Genomic DNA, 26,343 nt, shown 5'->3' with positions numbered 1-26,343 from the left:
TGCCTTTCTTTTTATTTGGAAGAATGAAAAAAATAACTAGGAAGGAGTGCATAAGAACATAATCCTGCCAAAGTCCTTCTGGACACATGGACCCTGTGCAAGCCCAAATCTTGCTTGGGGTCATTTCACCTTATACACGTAATGCTAAACCATGGCTTAGTGATGCTTGCAAGCCAGCACTGTAAAATGTGGCAGAGTGAGTGAAACGTCTGTGGGTTCAGATACGTAGATTAATACAGCTGCTACCATCAGCTGAGAAGCTTGATTGTTAAGTTGCCAAATGTTCTCTTAAGCAGAGTGTTTGGAAACCATGGACCATCTTCTTCACAAATGGTCACCCTGTCGTTTCTTTTAATCATTTCTGCCTTACCAATACACTGCTGAATATGCAGTTACATCACTGTATAGGGTAGTTTTGTTTCAAAGACATGTAAAGCTCCCTGATGTTGATGTTAGTTAATTTAGGGTGGGCCACTACTGAAAATGCACACTCTCGTTCTTAATTTCAGAATACTGTCTGTGCTCTAGCATCTTCCTCAAATACTGCCAACTTTGCAACCCTTACTAAGTTACCAGAACACCTAGGCTTATTTTAACATAGTTTTCCTCCCCACATTTCCACTTACTGGCTGCAGCCCAGAGCTTTTCAGTGCTTCAGTGCTCACACGATGCTCTGTCTAAGCAGAGGCCGTCCTCTGTGTCCATGCTAGGGAATATTCTGGCTTGCATCAAGCATCATGTGTGCATCAAGAGCTCCGTGCATACACCAGAGATGCTGGAGAGGGGAGACAAATATCTGAAGCAATTTTTCCTCTCATTTTCCCCCCACAGACCTTGCTTTCCATCAGTCCCCTTCCCCACCCTTGAATAAAATATATTTATTCCATTTAGCCTTGTCATTGCTAACCCAACACTTCTGCTGTGTCACACATTAATGCATCTTTCCCAAAACGGAATATTTCAAGTGTGTAAAGTTAAAATAAAACCATGCAAGATGAGTATTTTATCTCCCTTTCCCCTTTTCTCCTTTTTGTTGTATTGCATAAATATTGCTGTAGAGCTGGGGCAGGGAAGCCGGTGGCATTCCAGAAGCTGCTGGGTTCAAATTCCCATCAGTTTCAGATAGCTTGGCCAATTTCCGACAGGCCACAGGTTTCCCCACCCCTGTTCTAAGGTCAGCAAAATGCACCTGTGTAGTAATAAACAATATTGGAACCTTTTCTTTAAAAATGGACTAAAGTAAAAGTTGAAAATGCAGATTAAGCAGTAGTTTATGCCTTTGGAATAAGGCATTTTAGAAGCATAAACTATTTATATTATATGAGATTTAAGCAAAAGCAAGTCTTATTTTTCCATTATTTTTTATAATGGGATTATATTTTATAATCCCAAAGAAAAAGTTATTTATAAAATGATAAGTGTGAGAATGCAGGCTAATTAGGCTTTTTGTCATGTTACTATTAGGTACTCATAAGGCTGCTTAATTTGTTCCAATACTTGTTTTGGATTTTTATTAAAGCACTTCCACAGTGCTGTGCCTTAGCAGATTTTATATCAAGCAGTTAAAAGTATTTTATGAACTAAAGTTCATAAAAGTATTGATTTTGAATTGAGTTTCAGAATTCTATGGCTTTATAAAGGATATTTTTTTCATCACTATTTCTCGCTTTCAATAATTTCTCTTTGGGATTTAGGATCCTCCTTTAATGCAGAAGACATACGTTGATCCTAAGCACTGCCGTGTTGCAGCACAAGTTGAAGACAATGTGAGTTTGATAGTTGCTTTTAAACTAACCTCACTTTTGCTTATAAAGGAAATGTATACATGTGTGTCTATATGTGCATGATTGATACACACAAACACGTGCATGTGTGCAAAGTCCTCTAGCTGAGGTCCCAAGAACAGCTATAGGCGTTGAAAGGCAGCATGCTTCATGGGATTCCCACCACCCTTTGACAGCAACCTTCATGCCTTATTTAAAATGTATAGGGAATCTCAGTTTTGAAGCCTGATTGCCGTGTCATGTGGGGGATTCCTGTTAAAGGAACGTGACCCTGAATCCCATCAGGCATGCAAAGCTACTTGAATAGTTCTTTGGATTCTGATAAAACGTGTTACATATGTATGTATGTATGTATGTATGTTTGTGTGTATGTTTTCCCCCTACTCCTACAATATTCAAATGTTCAACAAATTCTGTGTCAGTTCTATTAAAAAAAATGGATAGCTTCCTTTACTACATTTTCATAAGTGTTTGTTATAGTTCCATGACCTCAAAACATTAAACAACTTCTTTGGTCATAGATGTAGTTGACTTTCTTATTAAGTGCTCCAAAGTGAGTGTATGTAAGAATATGAAGGTGAAGATTAAAAGGTTAAGTTCCTGATGTTCTCATAAACTAGGGAATTTCTGATTTGGTTGAAACACTGATTAAATATGTGAAGATCAGTTCAAAAAAATCTTTTATCTTTAATGAGGACAGAAGGACCATAAGATTACCACTGATTATATGCAGATTTGTCATGGTCATAAATCTGCACCTGTTCTACACTTCACATCTTTTTCTTGCCACATCAAAGCATTCCACTCTGTATATCTGAATACTGGCTGCTTCTATGATTTTAGCAAATCCCCCCCCCTTTAGGAGCATTACGTGTTTTATGTTTTCATTGTTTTGATCATCACAGAAAGAGCTTATATTCAGTTCTCTTTTGTTGCTGTTACTGATTTCGATTTATGGTGCATCATGCTAGTAATGGAGTGTGAAGATTCTACATATGCATGTACAAGCAAAATAATTTTTTTCAAAATTCTAAATATGGTTGGGTTTGCATCTTTCACTGTTTTCATGTCACAGAAGAATGTGTTAGTCAGCTTGTAATATTCAGATACACAGTGGGTGTATCGGTGATCCACAAAGTTTTGTTTGAAATTAAGAGCTACCAAGACACTGTGCAGCATCCCAAGGGCCATTCAGCTGATTCCACACACTCGGAAGTGCTTCCGACTTGTTTCTCTTCAAACAACAACCTCCCATGCTGAGCGGCAAAAGATTTCTGAAACTGATAATGCAAATTCAGTTTGTAACATGCTGTTCATTGAAAAAAAGCCAAAATTTCCAAGGGGCCAGTGGTTCATAGAGCATCTTTTTCCTTTCGATTTTGATCTCTTCTGTTTATCCTTCATAGAAAAAAGTGTTGCTAAGTATGATTTAATGTTTCTAGGCTATAACTTTCAAAAACAGGAATCTGAAATGAAGCCCTGTGAGCTAAATTTGCATACTTTGTTGAAAAATAATTGATGAGGACTGACAGATATAAACACCTTATTTCATTACTTTGTCTTCTGTGATGGCTTCCAGTCTCTCTCTGGGTCCTATTCCAAGTATTGATCTTAACCTTGAAAAATATGTCACAAAAAGTTCGATGCTAGGGTATCTATGGGGGGTAGAATCTGTAGTACGTAAATACCAGATTGCTTTTGTGCTTAATGTAATTATAACATGAATTGGTTACAATGGGATCCTGAGATCTCTTGTTCTCCCAAAATGTGCTGCATTGGATTTGAGAACCCTCAAGAACAGTGCAGGAGATGGTACAGGGAGACTCCATGAAAATTGTCCCTTTGTGTTTGTGGAAGCATCTGCTGGATCAAACCATTTTTGTGAGCAGGACTCCTTTCATTTGAAGAAGGACTGTGTTGGATCCAACCTTGTGTATTTGCTTGAGCTGAAGTAGTTTCAATAGTTTCATACTTTTGAACAAAGCAAGCTCTTCAGAGTTCTGATATGCATTACTGAAATGAGGAAGATTCATTCACTTGCCAAAAAGTAATAACCTTTTCACCCCATTTTATAGGTGGAGGACAATGTTCCTCTTAAAATAATGCTGCTACTCATGGATGAAATCTTTGATCTAAAGGAGAGAAATCAATGGCTACGACGAAATATCAAAAACTTGCTTCAGCAACTTATTAGAGCAATGCATGGATATACAATAAATAAGTACTGCCTTCCTTCTTTATAATTATAAAAAACCTATTTATTCTGTAAAGTACATGTGAAAAACTTTTGTCTTTTAAGCACTCATTTTGGAGGCAAAATGTGATGTGATTTAATTTTTGTTGGGGCGCAATAAATGGTTCTCTCACTCCTCCTCCTCCTCCTTCAGACAGTGTTTGCTGTCTGTCTTGTTTTCTTATCCAGCTATCTTATAAAACAGATCCATTAGACTCATCTGAAGGGTGCTTCTGCATGATGGCGTACTGGACCCAAGTAGTCATGGTCAGCTTTTGAGCATATCACCTGGGTCCAGTGTCCCTTTGTGGGAGATTACCAATATTTACCTAGTAAAATTACAAGTCCTTTCCCACCCTACCCTCATGTATCTTAGATAGGGTAGGGTAATGGATTGAATGCTGCATTTATGTGGTAAACACCTTGGATCAATTTCCTGCTCAGCTAGATATTTGGCATTGAGTTAGTCGCAGCCCTGGTTGCATGACACTATGTCTTAGTGCAAGCTATCTGTCAGAGAGGAACTTGCAGTCATTGTGCTTCTGCATTGACCTTTTTATTGTTGTCCTGTGGTAGATTAAGCCATAGATTGGCTTAGCGTGTCATCCAGACCAGAAGTCATGGCTAAGCTCTCTCCTCACCAACCATGAGCTGCAGCCAAAAACAAATCTTACTAAGTTTGGCTTACCGTGTCATGCAAAACAGCCTTAGCAGTTCCTTAGGACTATTCCTGTGAGGTTGCAATTGGTACTGTCTCCTTTGCAACGATCCAGCTTTTCTTTGGATAGTAATATGTTAAATATAATTACTTTTCTGAAATACATAGGGGGGAAATGAAGGTTCTGGAGACTGCCCCTTAAAGCTCAGCTTGCTGTAGGCACCTTTGCATGAAGGTATAGAAGCATTTAAAACAGCAGCAAATTTGTTTAGAGAAATTGTGTGCTCTCCTTTCCTTACAGCCCCACAAATGTATTTGGCAGATGTAAGTGTTGCAGAGATACAGGTCTTACCAACCCTTTCAGGTGCTGCTGTATCAGTGAATGTTGGACATGAGATTTGTCCCTTTTATTTCTTGCATTTGATTTTAAAGAATACCATATATTAAAGCAATATGCCCATCTTAATTTCAGAAAAATAGTAGATCATGTTGATTGGATGACATCTCCTGAACAAGTAGCAGATGCAGTTAAACGTTTCAGGTATGTCCTTTTAACACATGCTGTACCCAAAGAAATTTATGTTTCCTGCCTATATTTACTGTTGTTCACATCTATACAATGTTAGCTGACAACTATTCTTACTTTTCACGAGAACCACTTTCTCTGCTAGGTTTAAAGAGATGATTAACCTTTTCTAGATAGCCGGTCTCTGTAGAAAGCCTCCTTTGCAAATATGTAAAGTTACTTGAAAAATAGATGTACATTCTTTGACCCAACCAAAAAAAATAAAAATCTGCCTAATTAATGGTCAATCTTACTATCAGCCTTCCTGCTTACAGGGGGAATCAAGGCAACATTATACAGTGAATAATACCTATATCCTGTATGTTTTCCAGCTTTGTTTTGTAGCAGTTAGTTTAACTTCTCTTTCCCATAGAAAGTTTAAACTGACATCATTAGGAGTTTTCTACATTCCTCTCCTTTGCACTAGTGGCTTTTAATATCTTGATATGTTGAGATAGCTTTAGCTGTCTTTGCATGTCACATCCAGCCTAGTTGGCACTGGGCCTCCAGCATAGTGCTATTCCTCCTAATTAATTCTGCTCTGGTCAGGCTAGTAAGCACCTGAAAAGTCTACAGCAACAGTGGCTAAGCTATTGCCTTCCAGATGTTGTTGGACAATAGTTCCTATCATCCCTGTGGATTGGATTTGCTGGCTGGGGCTGGTGAGTATTGGCGGGCTTCAGTCATTTGTCTAGGCTAACTATCACTGGCTGTGATCAGTTCGTGCACAACCAGGGTAGTGTGGCTCTCTAAATGTTGTTGGATTCCAGTTCTCATTAGCCACAGCCAGTGTGGTCAATGATCCAGGTTTATCATCCCTGTTGTATAACCAGGATCTGAAGAAACACACCAGCTAATCTAGAGAAGCCACTTTAATATTGAGGTCTTAATATAGTACCTAAGATTTGCATGTGCAAGATGTGTTTTGAGTTTTCAGAGGAGAACTATAACTTGGTTTTTATTTTAACCTGTAAACTTGTCTGCTTGCAGAGATGCCTTTTGGCCCAATGGCATTTTAGCTGAGACTGTTCCCCGCAGAGACAATGCCATTAGAATGCGAACGAGAATTGCTGGAAAAACAAAATTACTGGGGATGATGCCAGGTGTGTGAAATTATTTCTCCCTGATCCGAAGTGGAAAATGTCCTTGTATGTGTCATATAGGTTTTAAAGAAGCAGAGTCTTGTTTGCCTTCATGTGAACAGTGTTGAGAAACTATTTCTCTAAGGAAGTTTGCAACCTTGCATTTAGTGTGAGGGCTATTTAGGGAATGATAGTTATTTTCTTGAACATTTTAAGAATTTGTACTTTTACAGCAAATAAACATGAAGATTGAATTGTTACTGAACTGTCACATCATTTTGTGATTTGTCTAGATGAATTGAAGCATATCCTAGGTGCTGAGACAACAAGGAAAGGCATTCTTAGAGTCTTTGAAATGTTTCAGCATACTCAGCTGAATAAGAGGATGGTATACGTCTTTCTGGAGGGCTTCTTGGAAACTTTATTTCCAGCAAATGAATTCCCTGAACTCTTCAAAAAACTGCATTCACCCTCAAAGCAGATGCAGCGATATAAGCAGAGACTGCAATCTACACAAGCGCCTTCTTTACAGAAAAGGTGACACTCCAGATTTTTATGTTGGTGTCCATTTGCCCAGGACTTGGGCAGGTTCTCTGGGGCTTAAAACTCTCATGCTGTTATTTCTGCACCGGTCTTTTAGTGTCACATATTAGATTATTAATGCATCCATAAGAGATAATCGTTCCTCTCATCCTCCTTCTCTTATGCAACCACTACCATGAACTGGGTTCATGTGTCTAAATGATTTGGTGCATCTTCATGCAACATTGAGAAGAATATTAGCCCGCTCTGTAAGAATGTCTGTTCCTTCCACTCTTGACGGAATCTATGATTGCCAGCAATGAAAAGTGCTAGACTGTGTCAGTTGAGTGATAAGTAAAGCACAACTGTGGTGATAGCAATGGAGGACTTGGCTGCTTTGCTCGGAACTGGGAGATTGTGCAATGTGAAAATCAGGTGCAATTTGATTTGCATTATGACTGTTGAGGCCTTGTAGGTCTCGCTGAGTGGCTCTGAAGTGGTTGAGCTAGCATGAAAGAAGTCTTTTGAACAGATGGTTCTGAGAAATTTTATGATTTTCCCAAACTACATTTGCTAACTAAAGGTTGAAGTAATATGTGCGAAAGCCGTGTTAGCTTCACTTTCCAGAATGATAATAATAAATAACTAAGTAAATTATATTCGTTGGTTTTATTACTTAGTCAGGATGGGTACACATAAAGAAAAACATCTTGGTTTGAATTAGCCTGCTTAGTGGTCTTGTTTTGTTCTTCAATAACAGTTATTGTATTCTGCATATAATTTTTAAAGAAGAAAGGCTCATAATAGCACTTAGTGAAGGGAAGGACAGATGTTTAAAAAAGGGGATTATCACATTTATTTATTTATTAGGAGTTTTGGGGGCTAGGAAACAGAAGCAAATTAAAATACAACGTTCTCAACATTAAGAAATTATCAGAATGTTTTTACTTTTTGCCATTAATTGTCACCCTTAGCTTTATTTAAGTGTGTTCACCTTAAGAGGAAAATTGCTGAAATGACTTGGTTTCTTACTGACATAAGTCTTCTGGACTTCATTGAACAGTCATATGCAAACAATTGCAAATTCCTGAATGCACCACAGTGTATATATGAAAATAAGAGACACAACAACAATATTTTTTTAAATAACAATCTTTTTTATTTTTTGCATAATGTAAAATTTTAATAAATAAACTTCTTCTACACAAAAAGCCCCCTGTCTATCCTCTTTACTTCCAGACATAATGTCTAATTGAGAATGAAGTAATAATTTACTACTTTTGCTGAGCCTTAATTTATCTTGGAATCTCCTTTTCTCGAATCTCCTTGATGAGCACCTCCCATGATCAAGGAATTTCAAAGCATTAGGTATAATCCCCTTAATATTTTACTATATAGTTTGTTTAAGATCCCAAGAAAATATCCCAAATAGTAGTCATTTAATGCTCTGATACTAAACACATTTGATTTAACTCAACAGGGCTGACTTAAAAACAATGTGTTTCAGGTTTGGGTGTAAATGCATTACCTAAGGATCTTGCAAAACAGGTCCTCCCATGTAGGGAAAAAAATCAAGAGAAAATGGCTTTAACTTCAAAAGAGAAAAAGAAATATTCATTGGGAGGTATCCAAGAAATACATGTGTTTTTAAGGCATGAACAAGGAAGTCTACAGCCCTTCCCCTACCTACTATCCTTATTTGGATTCCATTCTTGCTGTGAAGCCTACTCAGTAATGGCAAAGCTGTAAAAAAAAAAAAAAAAAGATTTTTACATCTTCATTACAGTATGCATGTCTTCAAGTGCAATTGTTCTCCCCCATCTCTACAGATCCATACTATACGTGTGATTCCCTTTTACCAGAATCAGAACAGCTTAAGATAACATGTATGAAGTATTCTTTCTGTAGCCTCCTCAATGCTTTTAAATATAGGTGGCAATTGACATGAATCTCTCTCATATATACACACACTTAAAAAATATATCTTAAGATTTGTTCCTCAGTCTGTGGCCTAATTCTAATTGAGATATTAGAACTGTCTGGATGCTCTTACTTTAAATTGCAGGTGAGGATTGCATGATTAATTTAAAAAAGAGCTCTGCAGGTAACAGAAACCCGTCATGTTGGGACAAAATAAGCTTGCTGATCTTTCCCTGTAAAGTTAGTTTTCAGTGTACAGGCATCACCTGCAATTTGAAGTTGAATGATCATCACAGGTATACTACTCAATGAAAACTTAGGCCTATGCCAGCTCTTAATGACCTTTATTCCTGCCCCGTTTGACTTCTAAAACAGTAGAATGCTATAATCCATGTGAAACACTGGATAATAGGAGAAAAGGCAGGCCTCAATACAGGTCTCAATACAGCCTCAATATGATTCGTGTCTAATTTTCAACACTTCAAAGTGGAAATGAATAACAATCAATATAGTATGTGGTATCTCTTACCCCTGGGCCATCTACATTAGACTTCAGAATTATGTTCAATTGTTGAATTTTAAAATTGATTACATATCCAGAAAATGTGTGAATGAAACAAAGGTGTGTTGTTTCTTTGAATGCAGTTATTGCACAAAGGGTTTTTTCCATCTATATTTAATTTCAGAGCGTGCCTGTAAACAGGAGCAGTCAATTTGTACATCTCTTCCTGATTAGTTATTATGCATTGTTCCCATGTTGTCCATTCACATTATCTCGACTGTAGCCCCTGTGTTACTTAAAAGCGCCCCGGAATTGATTGTGTAAATGCAGCAGATACTTAGCCAGGTGTGACCTGGTCTGAGAATGCTGTGACCAGCCTCTGAAAATAAATGTGCCATTGTCCAGCAAAATGCACTTAATTTTAGCCTTAATTGAGAGAGAATGAACAGTAAGGTGGAATATTTCATATGGTTCACCCTCAAGCTTCTGCCTCTGGTGTTTGCTATGACTAAACAATTAATTTTAAATGCTACCAGAATGTGTAATAATTTTTAAAAGTAAAATACGAATTCCACAACCTCAGTTTTAATTTAGTGCAATATTTTCCTGTAACGCATGTGTATTTGAATAACTGTTTAAAAAAAGAGAGAAAGTTTTTAAGGTTTTGAGATCAAAGGTATACTGTCTTAACCAACAATGTATATTCTGTTATTGCTGCTGTGTTGGCTTATCTAAGGACTTGTTTTAAAAGTCTGGTTTGTCACTCCTTGTAAATCCCTACTTCTCTGTGCTCGAACGAGCATGGTTCTTACATTGCAAGGAGCAAAATCTAAAGAGCACATCTGAATATAGCTGTTAAATAAATGACTTGTGCATATCATTGTACAGTATGTGTCAACTGTGTGCCTAATGGTTCTTTCAATATCTCCCCCTTTTTCTTTAATGAAGAATGAAAACAAATTTGGAATGCCATGGTCTCTCTTTCTGATGGCTAAGAACTCTAAGTTTTTATTTGGAGTTTGCATTATGTTTGTCCAATAGAGAAGTTCAGAAAAGTACACTAATAAAAGTATTAACAAGAAAACTTTGAATTTGTCTTATTTGCTTAATTTGACTATAGCCCATGTGAAATAGCAGATTTGCTGTGGTGAGATCTTTGCAATGGTGATCTCATGTTTAGGAGAACAAAACAAAGGAGATTAAAGAAAAAAGGTATTGGACTGAATGAAGTATAAGTGTAATAGCAATTGATTTAGAAGAAATGTATCGTAAGAAAACTTAATGAACTTCAAACTTCAGTGCACCCGCAATGCAACCACATTAGCTATACATAATAGCAGACCTTCCGCAAAGTATTGTGTATCTTTAGTGCAACAATTTCTGATACGGGTTTCCCCCCTTAGGTTTTATTTTCACAACAGCTGGACCTGCATGCAAGAACTATTGTTCTACTTTATATGCAAAAAAATTCCAGCTGTTTCACATTAATCCTACCAACTCCACAGTACCAAGTTTCTAAAACGTCACTTGTTTGTCCCCTTGAAAAATGTTTATTGTAGCTCTTTTCTTACCCAGGTATCTAGTAAAATTGGTCCTGAGAAAGAAGTAAATTCATTGGGGGGGACGGGACAAGTATGGATGACATCCAACTTTACTTATACTTAGAGCAGACTTGCTGAAATCAGTGCACCTACTTTGAGGATGGTTATCCTATGTGTTTAGATTACAGAGTACATTGGATCATAAGCATAGCATATGTGAGAGATCAGTGATCATTAAGAAATTATTATGAATACAAGCTGGTGAATATGAGTGATCCGGAGTTCCCTATCTTACACAGCATGACAATTAAACTTAATTTTATGAAAAACTTTGTGCTTCTTTTCTGAACCAGCTTCCTCTCTGTACCATCCAGTGTTAACCTGGACACTCCATATCAGCAATGAACCTAAATAAACCATTTCTGAGAGCTCATGATTCTCTTGAAGTAATTTAAGAGCAAGTGAAAGAAGCAAGAAAATAGTTCTCTATATTCTGTGCACACCAGAAATGATCTTTTAAGAACTCCTACTAAAGTTTGTAAGTGTTTTAAGCCAGTGACTGAATCTCTCCATGTGAACGTAGTGTTGCCCTTTCACTCCGGGTAGCATTTCACCAAGCCAGTTCAACAGTAGTTGGGGATTTTACTGTTTTAGCTCTTTGCAGGTGTTTTTCCCTTTTCTTTACGGGTGCTCATGGAGGTCACGGAAGCATGAAATCTGCCCTAATTCAGCTTAGCTGCTAATCACACAGTGAGAAAAGAAAGTGTGACTGAATATGGAATAAATGTCAGTTGGCACCTGTTTTCGCCATCTCAATTTGTTTTTCTTCTCACGGCATTTTACACCTCTTAATTTAATTTGTGACTGGCCTTTTTCTCCTTCCAGCTGTCCAGGGTTATACAACACACATTCCATTTGTGTTATCAAGGGCTTAACAGGCCCCAGCCACTGAGCCAAGCAAATTAACAGGGCTGCGCTGAACCTGTAGCCCTTCTGCTTTCTCGGCATCTTATCTCGCTCCATGAGGGTAATTCAATTCTCAGCTCTGAAATAGAGTAGGCACAGTTTTAACGTGCCTCGGAATCTTTTCCCACCCCAACTATACAATTTTTCTTAAAAATAATAATAATAAAGAAAACCTTTAGGGTGCAAACCAGAGTACACTGGTTTTGCAGATGGCGACAATGCTTCTACATTACTCCTAACAGCCAGATCCTATGCATGCTTGCTCTGAAAGCTGAAGAGCTATTTGGTTTCCATTTCATGGGTACAACACAAATAATAATCCTATTATGAGACACAGCAGATGGAGGTGTGACCTCGAAGTTTTGCTTTGATCATCCAATACACCCATCTAATGGGAAGAGCAGCTCCGAAATGTGAATTCCAGCAGCTGACTCTGCCCGGTAGCACCTTTTCCCAGAGAGCACCTGCTAAAGGTCGAGTGACTTGTTTGAAGTGAACTTTTTATGTTGTCAAGTGAGAGCCGGCTGTACTATATGAGATGGTAAGCGAGAAGCAGCACCAAGATTGATCTGAAACGTTGAGGTCAGCAGCAAAGGATCACTGCATTTTGGCGTCAGTTAGTTGAGGTGGGTGCAAGCTTTTGATTCTTTCTTCATTAGCGCAAAGTTGCCCTTTACATGTTACACGCTGTCCTGCTCAGGTGTGGTAATGGTTAAAAAAGAGAGAATTCCTGGCAAGTTACTGATTGGCAGGGTTTAATGATGCTAGGGGCACTCTCACTACTCTGTCCCATCACAAGGGACTTGTGGGAAAATGGTGTCTGCAGTCCTGATTGGTGGTTAGGAGCATGTACACCGTTTCTAGGCAAGAAGCTGGCAATCCTAGTTTGCAAAAGGAATCTTGGGTACCATAGTTCACTTGTTAATTAAAATAGTTCTAACCCGTTAGGGATTATAGGGACAGAAAATAATAATAATAATAATAATAATAATAATAATAATAATAATAATAAATGTTAAAGTTGTACGTAACAGCAGCAGCTAGGAATCTATACGCACAGAAATGGAAGGAAGAAGTTGTTCCAACTTAAGAAGAAGGGATATGTCAGATAATGGACTATGCTGAACTGGCAAAATTAACAGCAAAACTAACGAGTGTTTTATAGAAGAATGGATGCCTTTTTTGGACTAAAGAAATATAGTATGATGAACTCGCAAGCAGGACTAGAGCTATGAGCAACAGAAGTAAATAGATTATAATATTGTGGTTGTGATTTGATAGAAGATAGGGTGCAGCAGAACGGGAAGAACAGCAACTCCATGAAAAAAGGGGTGGGAAGTCGATAAAAATAAGAGAAAAGACGAAATTTTGACTGTATATGTTAAAAATGTTGATACTTAATAAAATATAATTACAAAAAAAACAACAACCCCTAACCTGCCCTATATCTCGGGCACCAGGTACACATCAATTAAATCCACAGTTCATTAGATAATCAGCAATAATCATCAGGCAGTGAGCAGATGATGCTAAATTGCAATCAGCAACCCAAAATGCTTGAATAAACAGCTGGGTCTTTACTTGGGGCCAGAGTGCCATCAGTGTTGGCACCACTCAAGCCTCCAAGGAGAGAGTGCTCTATGGCTTGGGCACCATAGTGGAGAAAGCCCTCTCCCATGTCTCAACATAACATACAACTCCCACCAGTGGGATGCAGGACAGGGTCCTCAAGCAAATATTAGGAAGTATGTTCCATCAAGTAAACGGGCCCCAAGCTATTTAAGAATAGCCTGCTGGATCAGGCCAGTGGCTCAACCCATACAGCATCCTTTGGTCAGCCAAATGCCTTTGGGATGCAGGACCTAAACACAACAGCAGTCTCCCCTTTGGGGGATTCCAGCAACTGGTATTCAGAAACATACGGCCTCTGGCAGTGGAGGTAGAACATGGCCATCAGGATTAGTAGCCTTTGATAAGCCTTTGTGAATTTTTCCAATCCTCCTTCAAAGCCATCCACATTGGTGGCCACCATTTTCTCTTGTTGAGGCCAATTCCATAGCTTGACTGCACTGCGTGTAGGAAATACTTCCTTTTGCCTGTCCTGAATGTCCCATCGCTCTGTTTCATTGGATGCCTCTGAGTTCTTGTGTTATGTTGTGTCTTATCTATCCCCTTTCTCTGTACTGTGTATTATTTTATTCACTTGCATCATGTTTGCCTCTTACTCTCCCTCTCTCTGAAGTAAAAAGGCCCAAAATGTTGTAACCTTCCTTCGCGGGGACTTGCCCCATCCCCTTGATGATTTTCGTTGTCCTTTTCTGAACCTTTTCCAACTCTACAATATCCTCCTTGGCGAGAGCTGTGCTCAGCATTTGAATTGTGGGCTTGCTGTAGATTTGTATTTATATCTGATATCAACCGTTTTCTTTTCAATTCCTTTCCTAATGCTAGGAATCATTAGGAAAGGAATTGAAAATAAAATGGCTGATATCAGATACAAATACAATTCTTTTGGCATTTCAACTTTCCCAACATCAGGGTCTTTTCCAGGGAGTCTTCTCTTCTCATGAGGTGGCCAAAGTATTGGAGTCTCAGCTTCAGGATCTGTCCTTCAAGTGAGCACTCAGGGCTGATTTCCTTAAGAATGGATAGGTTGGATCTTCTTGCAGTCCATGGGACTCTCAAGAGTCTCCTCCAGCACCATAATTCAAAAGCATCAATTCTTCGGCGATCAGCCTTCTTTATGGTCCAGCTCTCACTTCTATACATCACTACTGGGAAAACCATAGCTTTAACTATACGGAGCTTTGTCGGCAAGGTGATGTTTCTGCTTTTTAATATGCTGTCCTTGAACAATTTAGTATCACCAGCAAGCTTGTGTACCTCGCTGCTCATCCCAACTCTATGTGGTGTATGAACAAGTTTAAAAGCACAGGTACCACTAACGATCCTTGAGGGATTCCCTTTTCTACATTCCTCCATTGGCAGAACTGCTCTTTTGCATGATGGCTCCTGAGATGAAGAGGCAGGCTTTTCAGATGCAATTGGAGGCCATTTTGAATCAAGATAATGCACTAATTTTAACCACAGATTTCAAAACGACATTTATTTAGCTGATTCCAGGGTTTCCTCTATTTCCCTCCCAGGAGCAGTTTTATTATTGGATCCTGCCTCTTTCTCTGTCTCTTTTTAGCATTATTGCTATAGCAATTTTTACTCCTTTCATTTTCCTTTTGCAGGTGATGTGTTCAACTGCCATACAAATGATTTCCTGAAAGACTTGTTCTCTAGCTCCACCCTGTGCCCATACAGGGAAGAGAAATAAGATTTATTTTCTGCTGTTGTCTGAGATGCAAACCTGAGTCTCGAATCAGGCTTTGATGAAGACTCCAGGCTTAGCTGAAACTTGATCGAGGCCTAGTTGTCACTGACAACTTTTGAGGGGAAATCCTGTGAGGTTTGAGCAGAGGAGACAGGGTTAGGGGGTAGACATGGGGAAAGGAAGATAAGCGCCTGATTGGAGGAGAGAGATGGAATGCTTGGTTTTAAACTTTTGATTCATATTTTTATCATTGTAAACCATGTTGTTTAATTCAAATACTTCCACCCTATCCTTCAATAATAAGAAATATAAATATGTGATACCTCAGGTGGCTGTAGGGGTAAATTCTGAAGTGCAGGTACTCATCATGACAACTCCCTATAGCTACACCTTCATAAGCCATATTTTTCTTATATTTTTATTTTAGATTTTGTTGTGATTTGTGTGGAAATTGTTCAGTTTGGCTATGTATTTTTAATGCTTTACTTTTTGTTTATGACTACTTCTGTTACATTGTAGTTATGTATATTTGCCATTTTGTAAGCCGCCTTGAGCATGGTTTGAACAGTGGAACGGCAGCACACAAATAAAATTGTGTGTATGTTTGTACATTAATGGCATGTGAATAATTAAGTCTTCATCAATTTCAAAAGGCAGACAGGGATTTAACAAAGCAACATATATTATTAGGAATAGCTATAAAGGTATATTAAATATTATAACACATATGAACAACCTAACATTCAGATGAATAGTAATGTCAGGATATCTTGGTCCTTTTCTATTATTATTTTTATGTAATTCTTACATTTTGATATATTTTTGAAACTATTTTTTGTGATACTGTATCAGTTCTTTTTACATGCTCTTCCAGCTTTTCTACTCAGTCTTCTGATAAACAAAAACAGAGAGCAAAACCAAGTCCATTTTGGAATTAACCATTCTATTACATATCATTTCAGGGTTTTTATACAGCTGCAAGGAGTTATTTGATAGTTTACTGCAGAAACATTTTAGGCTTCTGCTGCCACCTGGTGAGCGCTACAAGAATGGACAAATCTATTCTTGATTTGACAAGCACACAAATATCATACTTTTCCATGTATAAGATGAGGTTTTTCTCCTTAAAAATCATGCTAAAAAGTGGGGGTCGTCTTATACATGGATAGTGCATGGGGTGGACGTTTGATTGGTTGTTGCCGTGCCTGTCAGTGGCTATGCTGTGTCAACGGGTGTTGTTGATTGGCCGGCGCTGCGGCAATTGGGCGGGCGATTGGCAGCTTCTGCTAACGAGGGGACAGATAGCAGGCGGATTTTGCAATGCGTGCAGGTGAGCAATTTTTGGCACTCCCCTCTAAAAAAGCTCAAGAACCCCCAGTAATCCTCCCCCAAAAAAGCTCAACAATCTTGGGCAATTCTCCACAAAAAAAGCTCAACAACTTTTTGCCATCTCCCCCCATTTCTGAAAATTCAGTCCCCCAAAATAGGGGGTGTCTTATACATGGGGGTGTCTTATAGGTGGAAAAGTACTATCTCCAAAAGCCAAGGTGCCCACAATGGGGACTGAGCATGTATAGTGGCTGCAGAATGTCAACTGACTATTGTGAGGGGAAATGGAGCAGCTGGAATCCTGAACTGAAGCAGTCCACACTACAATTTGGGGAAGAAATTCATTTCAGTTCATATTTAAAACCCAATGTCCCAAAGGTGCACTTTCTGAAAGCAGTAGCAAAGGAAGGGGGGGCACAGGCTGCAGGGCACCCTTTAGCAGGCGAGCCCAGTGCTGCCTGAGAACATAGCATGGGGTGTGCCCTGGGTGGCACGAGGCCCGCAGGCAGTGCCAGATTTACGTATAAGCTAAACAAGCTATAGCTTAGGGCCCCACTCTCTTGGGGGGCCCCAAAAAAATTAAAGAAAAAAAAAGCTGGATGTACATTTCCAAAATATAAGATAAAAAACAAATAAAATAAAACCTACATATGACAACAGTGTTTTGTGTTGTGTAGGCTCCTATTTGTTATGTGCAAATGGCTTTAAATACCTTTTAGGTCCATAAATTACCATATAGCATATATTCAACACACAAAAATAGTGACAATTTGTTGTTGACAAAGGACAGCTAGACATATAAAGGGCCCCATTACCTTCAATAGCTTAGGGCCTCATCAAACCTAAATCCAGCCCTGCTCACAGGGCACCCCAGCTGCTACCTCCCTCCTGGCCGCAGCTGCCCTCCAGTAGAACCAGCGCTGCCCGAAAAAGTGTGGGGACTGCGCTGCCAGGAGGGCACCTGGAAGGGACACCCAGGAGAGGTGCAGCTGGCATGCACTGGCATGCAAATTTGCCTCCCGAGTCCCAAGTGCCCTCCCAGTGGTGCACCACACAATGTTTTTCCCCACACCGGTTGCTTTTCCCCAATTGGATGCCCTGCCCCATGGCGTGGGGGGTACATGTGCGTGTATACCCTCCCCCACTCCTGGTGCCAGTGGGGGTTGCTATGCCGGTGTCTGAAAGAATATGAGAACTGAAACACAGCCACCCTTCAAAATTCACTTACCGGTATCTGAATTTTGGATTCTGTTCTCCAACCCAAGTTTGCAAAATACATACATTAGGGGGAAGTGTGCATAGAATATTACACACCAAAGTTCATTTTATGAGGGAAAATTGCTTGCAAAAATGTGCGAGAGTGTCAAATCTGCCTGAGTTCATTAGGGAGAAACTCACACCAAAATGCTAAAGAGTTCTCATGAGGCTTAAAAAAAACCATACACGCAAATTGCTGCATGCATGTGGAGAACTGAATTTAAGGTTGGAAAGATAACCTGAGAGCACCAAACTTGACAGATTCTCCCACTCCTGCTTCACCCTGCAATGTTTTGTTGAAGGGCCCCATTTTTGTAGATATGTTTGCCCCAGAGCAGTGGTTAGCAATTGGTGGTCTGTGAGCCCCAGGGGGCCTATGTAGCCCACTCAGGGGGTCCATGGCACATACCCATTAACTGTCTGGAACATTCCATTTTGAGGAAGCCCCCAAAATGTGTGAGATTGTGCTGTGTCTTGTGCAAGATTGCGGTGCCCCCCAAAATGTGTTTTGAGGCATCGTGCTCTTCCGTGGGTTATGTGACTCATGCAGGAACATGGCCTAGCTTTGCTCTGGGACATGTTGGAGGGTATAGTGGCACCATTCACGTAACGAAAGCTTCCACAGAGATATAAACATTTTCAAAGGTCCATGGCTTGGCTTTTAAAAAGTAGGGGGTCTGCAGTACTTAGCTGGTTGGGAACCATTGCTCTGGAGCCAAGTGTTGTTGCTTTTTTATTCTCTCTCTCTCTCTCTCAAGGGATGCGGGTGGCCACAGAGCCTAGGACTTGCCGATCAGAAGGTCGGCGGTTCGAATCCCCGTGACGGGGTGAGCTTCTGCCAACCTAGCAGTTCGAAAGCACGTCAAAGTGCAAGTAGATAAATAGGTACCGCTCTGGCGGGAAAGTAAACAGCATTTCCGTGTGCTGCTCTGGTTCGCCAGAAGCGGCTTAGTCATGCTGGCCACATGACCTGGAAGCTGTACACTGGCTCCCTCGGTCAATAAAGCGAGATGAGCGCCGCAACCCCAAAGTCGGTCACGACTGGACCTAATGGTCAGGGGTCCCTTTACCTCTCTCTCTCTCTCTCTCTTTTTTATTCACCCCACTTCCAGCCAATATGCTGCATAAAGCAGCAACATAGAGATCTTCTCAGAATTCATTTGAGTTGACAAACATGATTGCAGACATACTAAAAGCTTTCAGAAGAGTAATGTGGAATTTGTTCACGTGAAAGGTTCTATAACAGGAACAAGATGCAGTTGTCCCTTTCTTTCTTTCTTTCTTTCTTTCTTTCTTTCTTTCTTTCTTTCTTTCTTTCTTTCTTTCCTTCTTTCTCTCTCTCTCTCTCTCTCTCTCTCTCTCTCTCTCTCTCTCTCTCTTTCTCTCTCTCTCTCTCTCTCTCTCTCTCTCTCTCTCTCTCTCACACACACACACACACAGCGCTCACAACTAACAAGTGTTGTAGCAATGGTTGCCAACACGGTGCCCTCCAGATGCTGTGGACTTCAACTCCTATCCTCTCTGACCACTGGCCAAGTAGGTTGGAGCTTATGGGATGGCACCCTTTTGGCTGCCCCTTTTGCAAAGCCTGAGTGTGCTGAGATTCAGGGTGGTGGATGAAAAATAGTTAACTTTACGGGTAATGGTCTAAAGATATTACTAATGGACTTTTGTTATTATGGGGCGTGGGGGAGAGAACATCTTTAATTTATTGCCTGAATTAGAAACATAGAGACCATTTATAACACTTCTCACTTCCAAGCCAGATTTCCACCTAAGGTCACCTCTGTTTATGCGCTGAGGTTTTCAGCTTGAGGGTGTATATGTGCTATTTTTTTCCTATGATGTAGCAGAATTCCTGAAATACTTTGGTGTGGGGATGAGCTTTAAATGTTAAAAGGAAATTATTCCTAGGTGGACTCACTGAATCCCTCATCAAGTTGACCTTGTTTAGTCTAGATGATGCCCTTATGCAAAAATGCATGTGGTCGCCAGCAACCTTTCAAATGCAATTGCTTATGTTATAAATGCTGGAAGATGGCTTTCTCAGGAAAGGGCATAATCTTTGCATCTAAAATATCTTTAAAAGCCATGATTTTTATACAGTGGAATCAGTTTTGAAACCTAGCTAATATGTGTAAACAGAGAGTTAATGGGGCCAAAGAATGACTAAGATTACTCTTTTTGATAGTCCATGGAAAAGCTTCCAGATACATTTCTTTTGTTAGGGAAAATACAGGTGAGGCATTTCTATGGGATCTAATTATTAGGTCAAGCCTGAAGGAGGGCATGGCCACAATCCTCCTGACTAGGGATGTGTACTCTTGATGTTTGTGTGTCAGGAGAACAATTGACTACAGCACAAGTTAGATACAGTGGTACCTTGGTACTCAAATGCCAAAAACCCGGAAGTAAGTGTTCTGGTTTTCAAATGTTTTTTGGAAGCCAAATGTCCGATGCGGTTGTCGGCTATTGTTTCTGGGGTGCCTGCACCAATCAGAAGCTGTGCCTTGGTTTTCAAACATTTCGGAAGTCAAATGGACATCCGGAGTGGATTAAGTTTGGCGCTTTTGTTTTTGCTATTTATTTTGCATTTTTGTTTTTGAAGCTTTTCCGGCTAATTTGTTTTTGTGACTGTGTGGAACCCAGCTACTGATTGATTGACTGATTGACTGATTGACTGATTGACTGATTGACTGTGTGACTGCAGAAATGGATAAAAGCCCCCATCCAAACAATGAATATCATGAGTGCAGGTAAGAAAAAAAAAATATATTTAATTTTTATCATCTACAATACTGTCCTATTTATTTTATAGTACAGTATATTGATTATTGCTTTCATTTCAATGGTCTTGTTAAACAGTAAAATTCATGTTAAACTGCTGTTTTAGGGGTTGTTTTTAAAAGTCTGGAACGGATTAATCCATTTTGCATTACTTTCTATGGGAAAGCGTGCCTTGGTTTTGGAACGCTTTGGTTTTGGAATAGACTTCCAGAATGGATTAAGTTTGAGAACCAAGGTACCACATTCCTAGTCCTGAAAACTAGGAATGGAGAATTTGTGGTCCTCCACAAGTTGAACTCCAAATCCCATCAGCCCCAGCCAGTGTGAGTAATGGCAGGGATAATGGGAGCTGTAGTGGTATCTGGAGAGCACAGCATCATTAAACACCAAGAGACTTGCTACAAATACCATTGTACTATAAGTTCATTATACAGGTGAATTCTTATTGAGCCTCCTCAACAGCCTCTTTGAAAAGCTTTCACATTTTGCCTCTGGGGGCAAGGAGGGATTCTTCAGCACTTGCTCTGTACACAAGGGACATCAATCACAAATACAACACTTCATCAAACCCAATGCACGGTGGATCACATTAGCAATGCATCATTGCAGGTGCCACTCAAATAACCATTCTGATTATTTTGTTTGTTTTTTATTATTGTGTTACATCTGCAGCCCACCTTTCATCCAGGCTACTCAAAGTGGTGCAGATGCTTCTCCCACCTCAATGTTTTATCTTCTCAACCACCCTGTGAGGTAGGTTAGGTTAAGAGACCACGGTCACCCGATGAGCTTCATGGATGAGTGGCGATTTGAACCCTGGTCTCCCAGGTCCTCGTCCAACTCTCCAACCACCATAGCACACTGCCCTGTTAACTTATTCACCATGCTCTCTTTCTCCAAAACTCCCTGCTAGTTTGGTCATTTTAAATAACTGTCATCAAAGAGTTAAATAAATTGTTTTCCTACTCAGCGTGCTCCTCCGATGGATTTTATGGCTCCAGCATCAAAAGAGACACACCACAATGAACCAAATATTTGGAAATCTAGTTATCCTCTGGGAGGGGGACATTTACGAAAATTCCAAACTTGAAAATGTCAAGTCTTACTCATCCTCGCCAGGGCTGTTTTTCTGAAGAAAGCTTTTGGATCCCTTTGGCAGCTCTGGACGTTATCTGTAACTCCCGGCTTTGCTATTTGGAACTGAATGCCGGGCATACAAAGGGATGACTAATACCATTTGCCGGAATTTGACTGTTTACATCAAGGCCACAGTTTCCATCTAATGCTTTATGGCAAGAAACAAAACAAAAAACTGCAATTTGATCCCCCATTGTTGTAGATTAGTATGGTAACAATTTGGGGACAAAAGAGGACTTTTTAATGGTTACTTCCAAAGCCAATGAAACTGTTGGAAACTGTTTCTGGCTGTGTGTGTGTGTGTGTGTGTGTGTGAGAGAGAGAGAGAGAGAGAGAGACCTACTGAATACATTAAATGTAGGCCCCAGCAACACTATGTACATTGTATATACAGTGGTACCTTGGTTTCAAAACGTCTCCGTTGACAAATGTTTTGGAACCCGAATGCTGAAAACCCAGAAGTAAATGCTTTGATTTTCGAACGCACCTCAGAAGTCGAACAGCTTCTACTGTGTGTTTTTCAGTTTTCTCAAGACGGCCCTTTGCGCCTCGGTTTTCAAACGTTTTGGAATTCAAATGGTCTTCCAGAACTGATTATGTTCAGGAACCGAGGTACCACTGTAGTCATGACAACAATCATGGCTCCCCCCCCAAAAAAAAACCCCTGGGAACTGTATCCCAATGGGATTAGTAGGGCAGAAAGTAAGGAGCTTGGAAGTAGGTGGCAGCAGAGCCAATGCTAGGCAGAGCCACAGCCTGTTTGGTTGTAAGAGGGCAATCAGGTGGGCATAGGCTGAGGTTGGTGGGGCAGTGCCCCATTTGCCCTAAGGGACCAGCCTCTACTGAGGCCACGTGGTCTCTGAAGTGTTGTGGAATAGCATCTGAAGGGGCTTATATGCCTGCAGATGTCTTTCTTTCTTTAGACTGTGAATATCCTACCCTTAAGTTGGCAGGTAGCAACCATGTCCAGAAAACACCAAGAAAATTGGAAGAACATAAAACCCCATAAAAGTACTGCTCTGCTCTTCTCCTTTACCTGCTCCCAATTGCTGATATGGACAGCTCCTTATGGGTATAATAACTCTGGCTCAATTAAGGGTTGTTGCTGTATTTAATAATTGGCCAGACAGATGGAGAAGCATCCCTGCATCACAACCTTAGAGCCACATTCCCTCCTGGACAACCTGGGGGACTCAAGGGGGGTGACATCAAGTTGGCTCAGAAGGATGTCCAGAAGCTGAGAGGGTGAAAGAGAGAGGACTGAAGGGCCACATCTGGCCCTGGGCCTGAGGTTCACCAGCCCTGCTGTAAAACTAGCTGTACCTGCATAAATTCCCTCTTCTGTCCACTGATTAGAGTTCTCAGAGGCATGTGGTCTTGAAGCCAATGTCTTAAAGCTAAGCAGCCATGAGTCCAGTCCACTTCTGGATGAGAGAAGAAGAGAAGAAGAAGAGTTTGGATTTGATATCCCGCCTTTCACTCCCTTTAAGGAGTCTCAAAGCAGCTAACATTCTCCTTTCCCTTCCTTCCCCACAACAAACACTCTGTGAGGTGAGTGGGGCTGAGAGACTTCAAAGAAGTGTGACTGGCCCAAGGTCACCCAGCAGCAGCATGTGGAGGAGCAGAGACGTGAACCCGGTTCCCCAGATTACGAGACTACTGCTCTTAACCACTACACCACACTGGCTGACTCCTGTGGAAGAAACACAGAATAGAAATACAATAACAGAAATGGAATAAAATGATAAACGAGGGGACCTTTCTCTGCACCTCCCCCTCTTTGAGACACAGCTGGACTTCTCTACCAAGCTTTCTCTTTTTATAAACACACACACACACACACACAAACACACACACAGTTATTTAGCAACAGCTGACATACAAGTGTCTTGTTCGCCATGCAATGCTAGACATTCATGCCCAGTGTTTCTGCTGTTGTTGAAGGGAAGTATGCATGTGACAAGACTTCTTTGTTTGTGTTCATAGAAGAACTAATACTGAAACCAAATACTAACTTGGCTTTGGTCCTGGGGGAAGTGTTTCTCTTCTACATTTTCATGCTCAAGTTGCACTTTGGACTAGATTGTCATATTTGGCAAAGATCAAAGGGAGGAAAGGTAAAGGACAGGCCAATGAGGAAAGTGGCTGTATGCAGCTCACTGGCCATGTGGCCTGTCAGGTGGGATAGCTCCCTCTATAGGTGGTCCCAGATGGACTATAATTAACGTCTTATGTCAAATCCAGCAAAAGCTGTGGCAATAGCCAGGAAGGCCTGCCAGAGGTCAAGCCTCCCCTGCAGGGCCCACTGGGGTTGTTGTTTGGCCCCTCTGGGGTTTCCTTGGACATGGAACTTTTGGCATTTCAACTTTCACACAATGCTTGATGCTGAGCTGGAGCATTATGGGAAAATCAAAATGGCAGTTGGCTCTCCAGGCCTCTCCATTGTTCCCAGGTAAATCCGAGGCTAGGGGAATGAGCAGGCAGTTAGAGGAGTGAGGCAGCAGCTTGGGGGGGGGCACTTTAATTGGAGGAGCCCCACTGGAGGGAACATAGCCAGGGACTCCCTCTAACCAGTTCCTGCAGCTCTGGAACTGGCTTGTGCTGGCCTAGGCCCAAACCATTTGAACATTGCGCACAAAGAGAAATTTCATTATTTTCCAATATATCACCATTTCCTGTCCTCAGTTTTTGCTTTTCCTGTATTTCACTAACTTCCTGTTTATTAAGAGGATGCACCAATATTGGGCCGTCAAGTCCTAAAGCCAAAAATCTGGCTGGCTCTTTAAATACTTCCACTCCAGTTCCTGTGCCTTTGGGCTCTTTGCCTTGGAGCATTGATAGAGACAGGCGTGAGGGCTGCCACGGAACAACTTTAATTTGCAAAGTTGACCCTAGAGTGGATGCAACAGCTTTAAGTCTGCCTCTGCTTTCACGGCCCCAGGTGGTATTAAGGCTTGCCCAAAACATTTCAATGTCAGTGTTGCTGACTATTATTCCCATATAAGAAAGTGTTTCTAAATTATAATATTTCATTACACCTCACTTCTCTTGTTCACTGACTCATAATGGCTCCTGGTTCTGTTTGTCTTGCCCACCAATAGTATAGAGTCACCCTTATTCATAACTGCTACATAGCATATGTTATGTATTCAGTGGTCGGTGTTGCCTGAGCTTGAGTCTGGACTAAGGATTCTGAGCCCCTGTGTTCTGATTCGATACATGATATCCAATCACAGAACATTTCAGGATTTAGGCCTCTGCCATTGGCCCTTAAACCCTGACTTATGATTTGTAGCCTGGAAGTTTAGACAGCCAATCACGTTGGGACTGGGAGTGGCCCAGGCCTCCAGAAATGTATATAAGTGGTTGCTTTGTCCCTGTTGTCCAGTTCTGTTAGTTCAATAAAGGTTCTTGCTGTTATCATTATATCTTGCCTACACTTCAGTATATTTGTTTTCTTATGTGCCATTTTCTCACTGAACAGTCCTTTCCTCAAATCCCTGCCTCCTACACTCCTCTCACCCCTCTGCTTCCTCCAGCTACCTTCTCAGTAGTGTCAATGCCTCAGTCCCTCTGCTTTCTGAGTCTTCTTTTCCTTCCTTCATTGCCTCTTATTCAGCTTCCTTGAGCATTGCTCAACTTCCTTGCTTCCAAGTCATCCTCCTTCTCTAGTCCCTCTTCCCACAAATGCCACTGAGGTTTTACTGTCCGTAGGCCATGAAATGTATGTTCCACCCCAAACTGACCTTTTGCTGCTCTCACATGTATATTATTGTTTTCTCAACTGACCTTTCCTTAGCAGTTGGAATGTTTGTGACAATTCCGTGACATTACAAAAACCCAGTCAATTGCTGCTTGCAGGCAACAGGTGAAAATGCTCCTTTGCCTATTAATTAAGATTTGGAACTACCAGTAAATAAAAGTGAGCCTGCTGGTCTGTTTATGAATGTGACATTTCCCAAAGCAAATACTTAAATATATGTCCTCCAGCTAGCAGTATTAAACTGTAGTCTTGTAGAGCTACCTCCCATAAGCCCTTGGCTATTATAAGAGGTCAATTTATGTCTAAAATGCATTTTCTGCTTTTTAAGTGAAACTGCTCTTGAAGCACTATCAGTTAAAATTACCAGTAAAACCACCATAAATGAAAGCTTTGTTGAATCAATATGTTATTTATCCTTCAGCTACCATACTTGAGGTGTCTTTCACCAGCTTCTTAAAATTCTAGTTCATGTTTTAAAAGAAATCCCACAATGATGACCAGGTTTAACCGTTTGACTTCAGGTCAGAGCCATCCCTGTGGCCCATCAGATTTGGTGATCTATCTGCCCTGGCCATTAACTGGAGGACTGATGGGACCTCAAATCCAGCCACATCTGGGACCCCTGCTTTGGTTATTTTAGTATTGATGTTGCTTGGAGGGGACGTTGTGGTTTTCCTTCTAGTCCCATCTTCTACCAGCAAGTGTCACTATAAGGCAGTGGAAGTGATAAGAAATTAAGGACTGGAACATTTGCTTGACATTATGACCTTGCTTTGCTTGCAGTGGCTATAACCTAATGCTAAGTACAGAGGGGAAAAATGAAACATGCTGGTCAAGGGAGAAGAGGAACCTCTCTGGAGCATCAAAGTTCCTCCATAGCTTGCATTTATTATGGCTGCCTGAGAACACTGCATTGAAATAACAGGCGAGAATCTAGCTTCTGATTTTCCATTTGTTTAATGGACATGTACGTTA

At 40.6% G+C, this 26,343-nt stretch overlaps 1 protein-coding gene and 1 long non-coding RNA gene across 4 annotated transcripts in view; both read left to right on the top strand.

Annotated features, from left to right (window-relative positions):
* SNX13 (sorting nexin 13) overlaps positions 1 to 10,350 on the top strand; it is a 63,383-nt gene extending 53,033 nt beyond the window's left edge. For all 3 annotated transcript variants that reach the window (XM_079947896.1, XM_079947897.1, XM_079947898.1), the window contains 5 exons: positions 1,695 to 1,766; positions 3,860 to 4,005; positions 5,148 to 5,216; positions 6,231 to 6,343; positions 6,616 to 10,350. In XM_079947896.1, coding sequence (XP_079804022.1) covers positions 1,695 to 1,766; positions 3,860 to 4,005; positions 5,148 to 5,216; positions 6,231 to 6,343; positions 6,616 to 6,863 — 648 coding nt within the window. In that variant the 3' untranslated portion in view covers positions 6,864 to 10,350. The remainder of the gene's footprint in view (positions 1 to 1,694; positions 1,767 to 3,859; positions 4,006 to 5,147; positions 5,217 to 6,230; positions 6,344 to 6,615) is intronic.
* LOC307199859 overlaps positions 1 to 26,343 on the top strand; it is a 531,299-nt gene that overhangs the window by 354,006 nt on the left and 150,950 nt on the right. The window lies entirely within an intron of this gene.

This window comes from Podarcis cretensis (genome assembly GCF_951804945.1).
Source record: "Podarcis cretensis genome assembly, chromosome: 12".
Lineage (NCBI taxonomy): Eukaryota > Metazoa > Chordata > Lepidosauria > Squamata > Lacertidae > Podarcis > Podarcis cretensis.
Note: the sequence above shows the minus strand (reverse complement) of the source record. Positions and strands in the feature narration are given on the sequence as shown.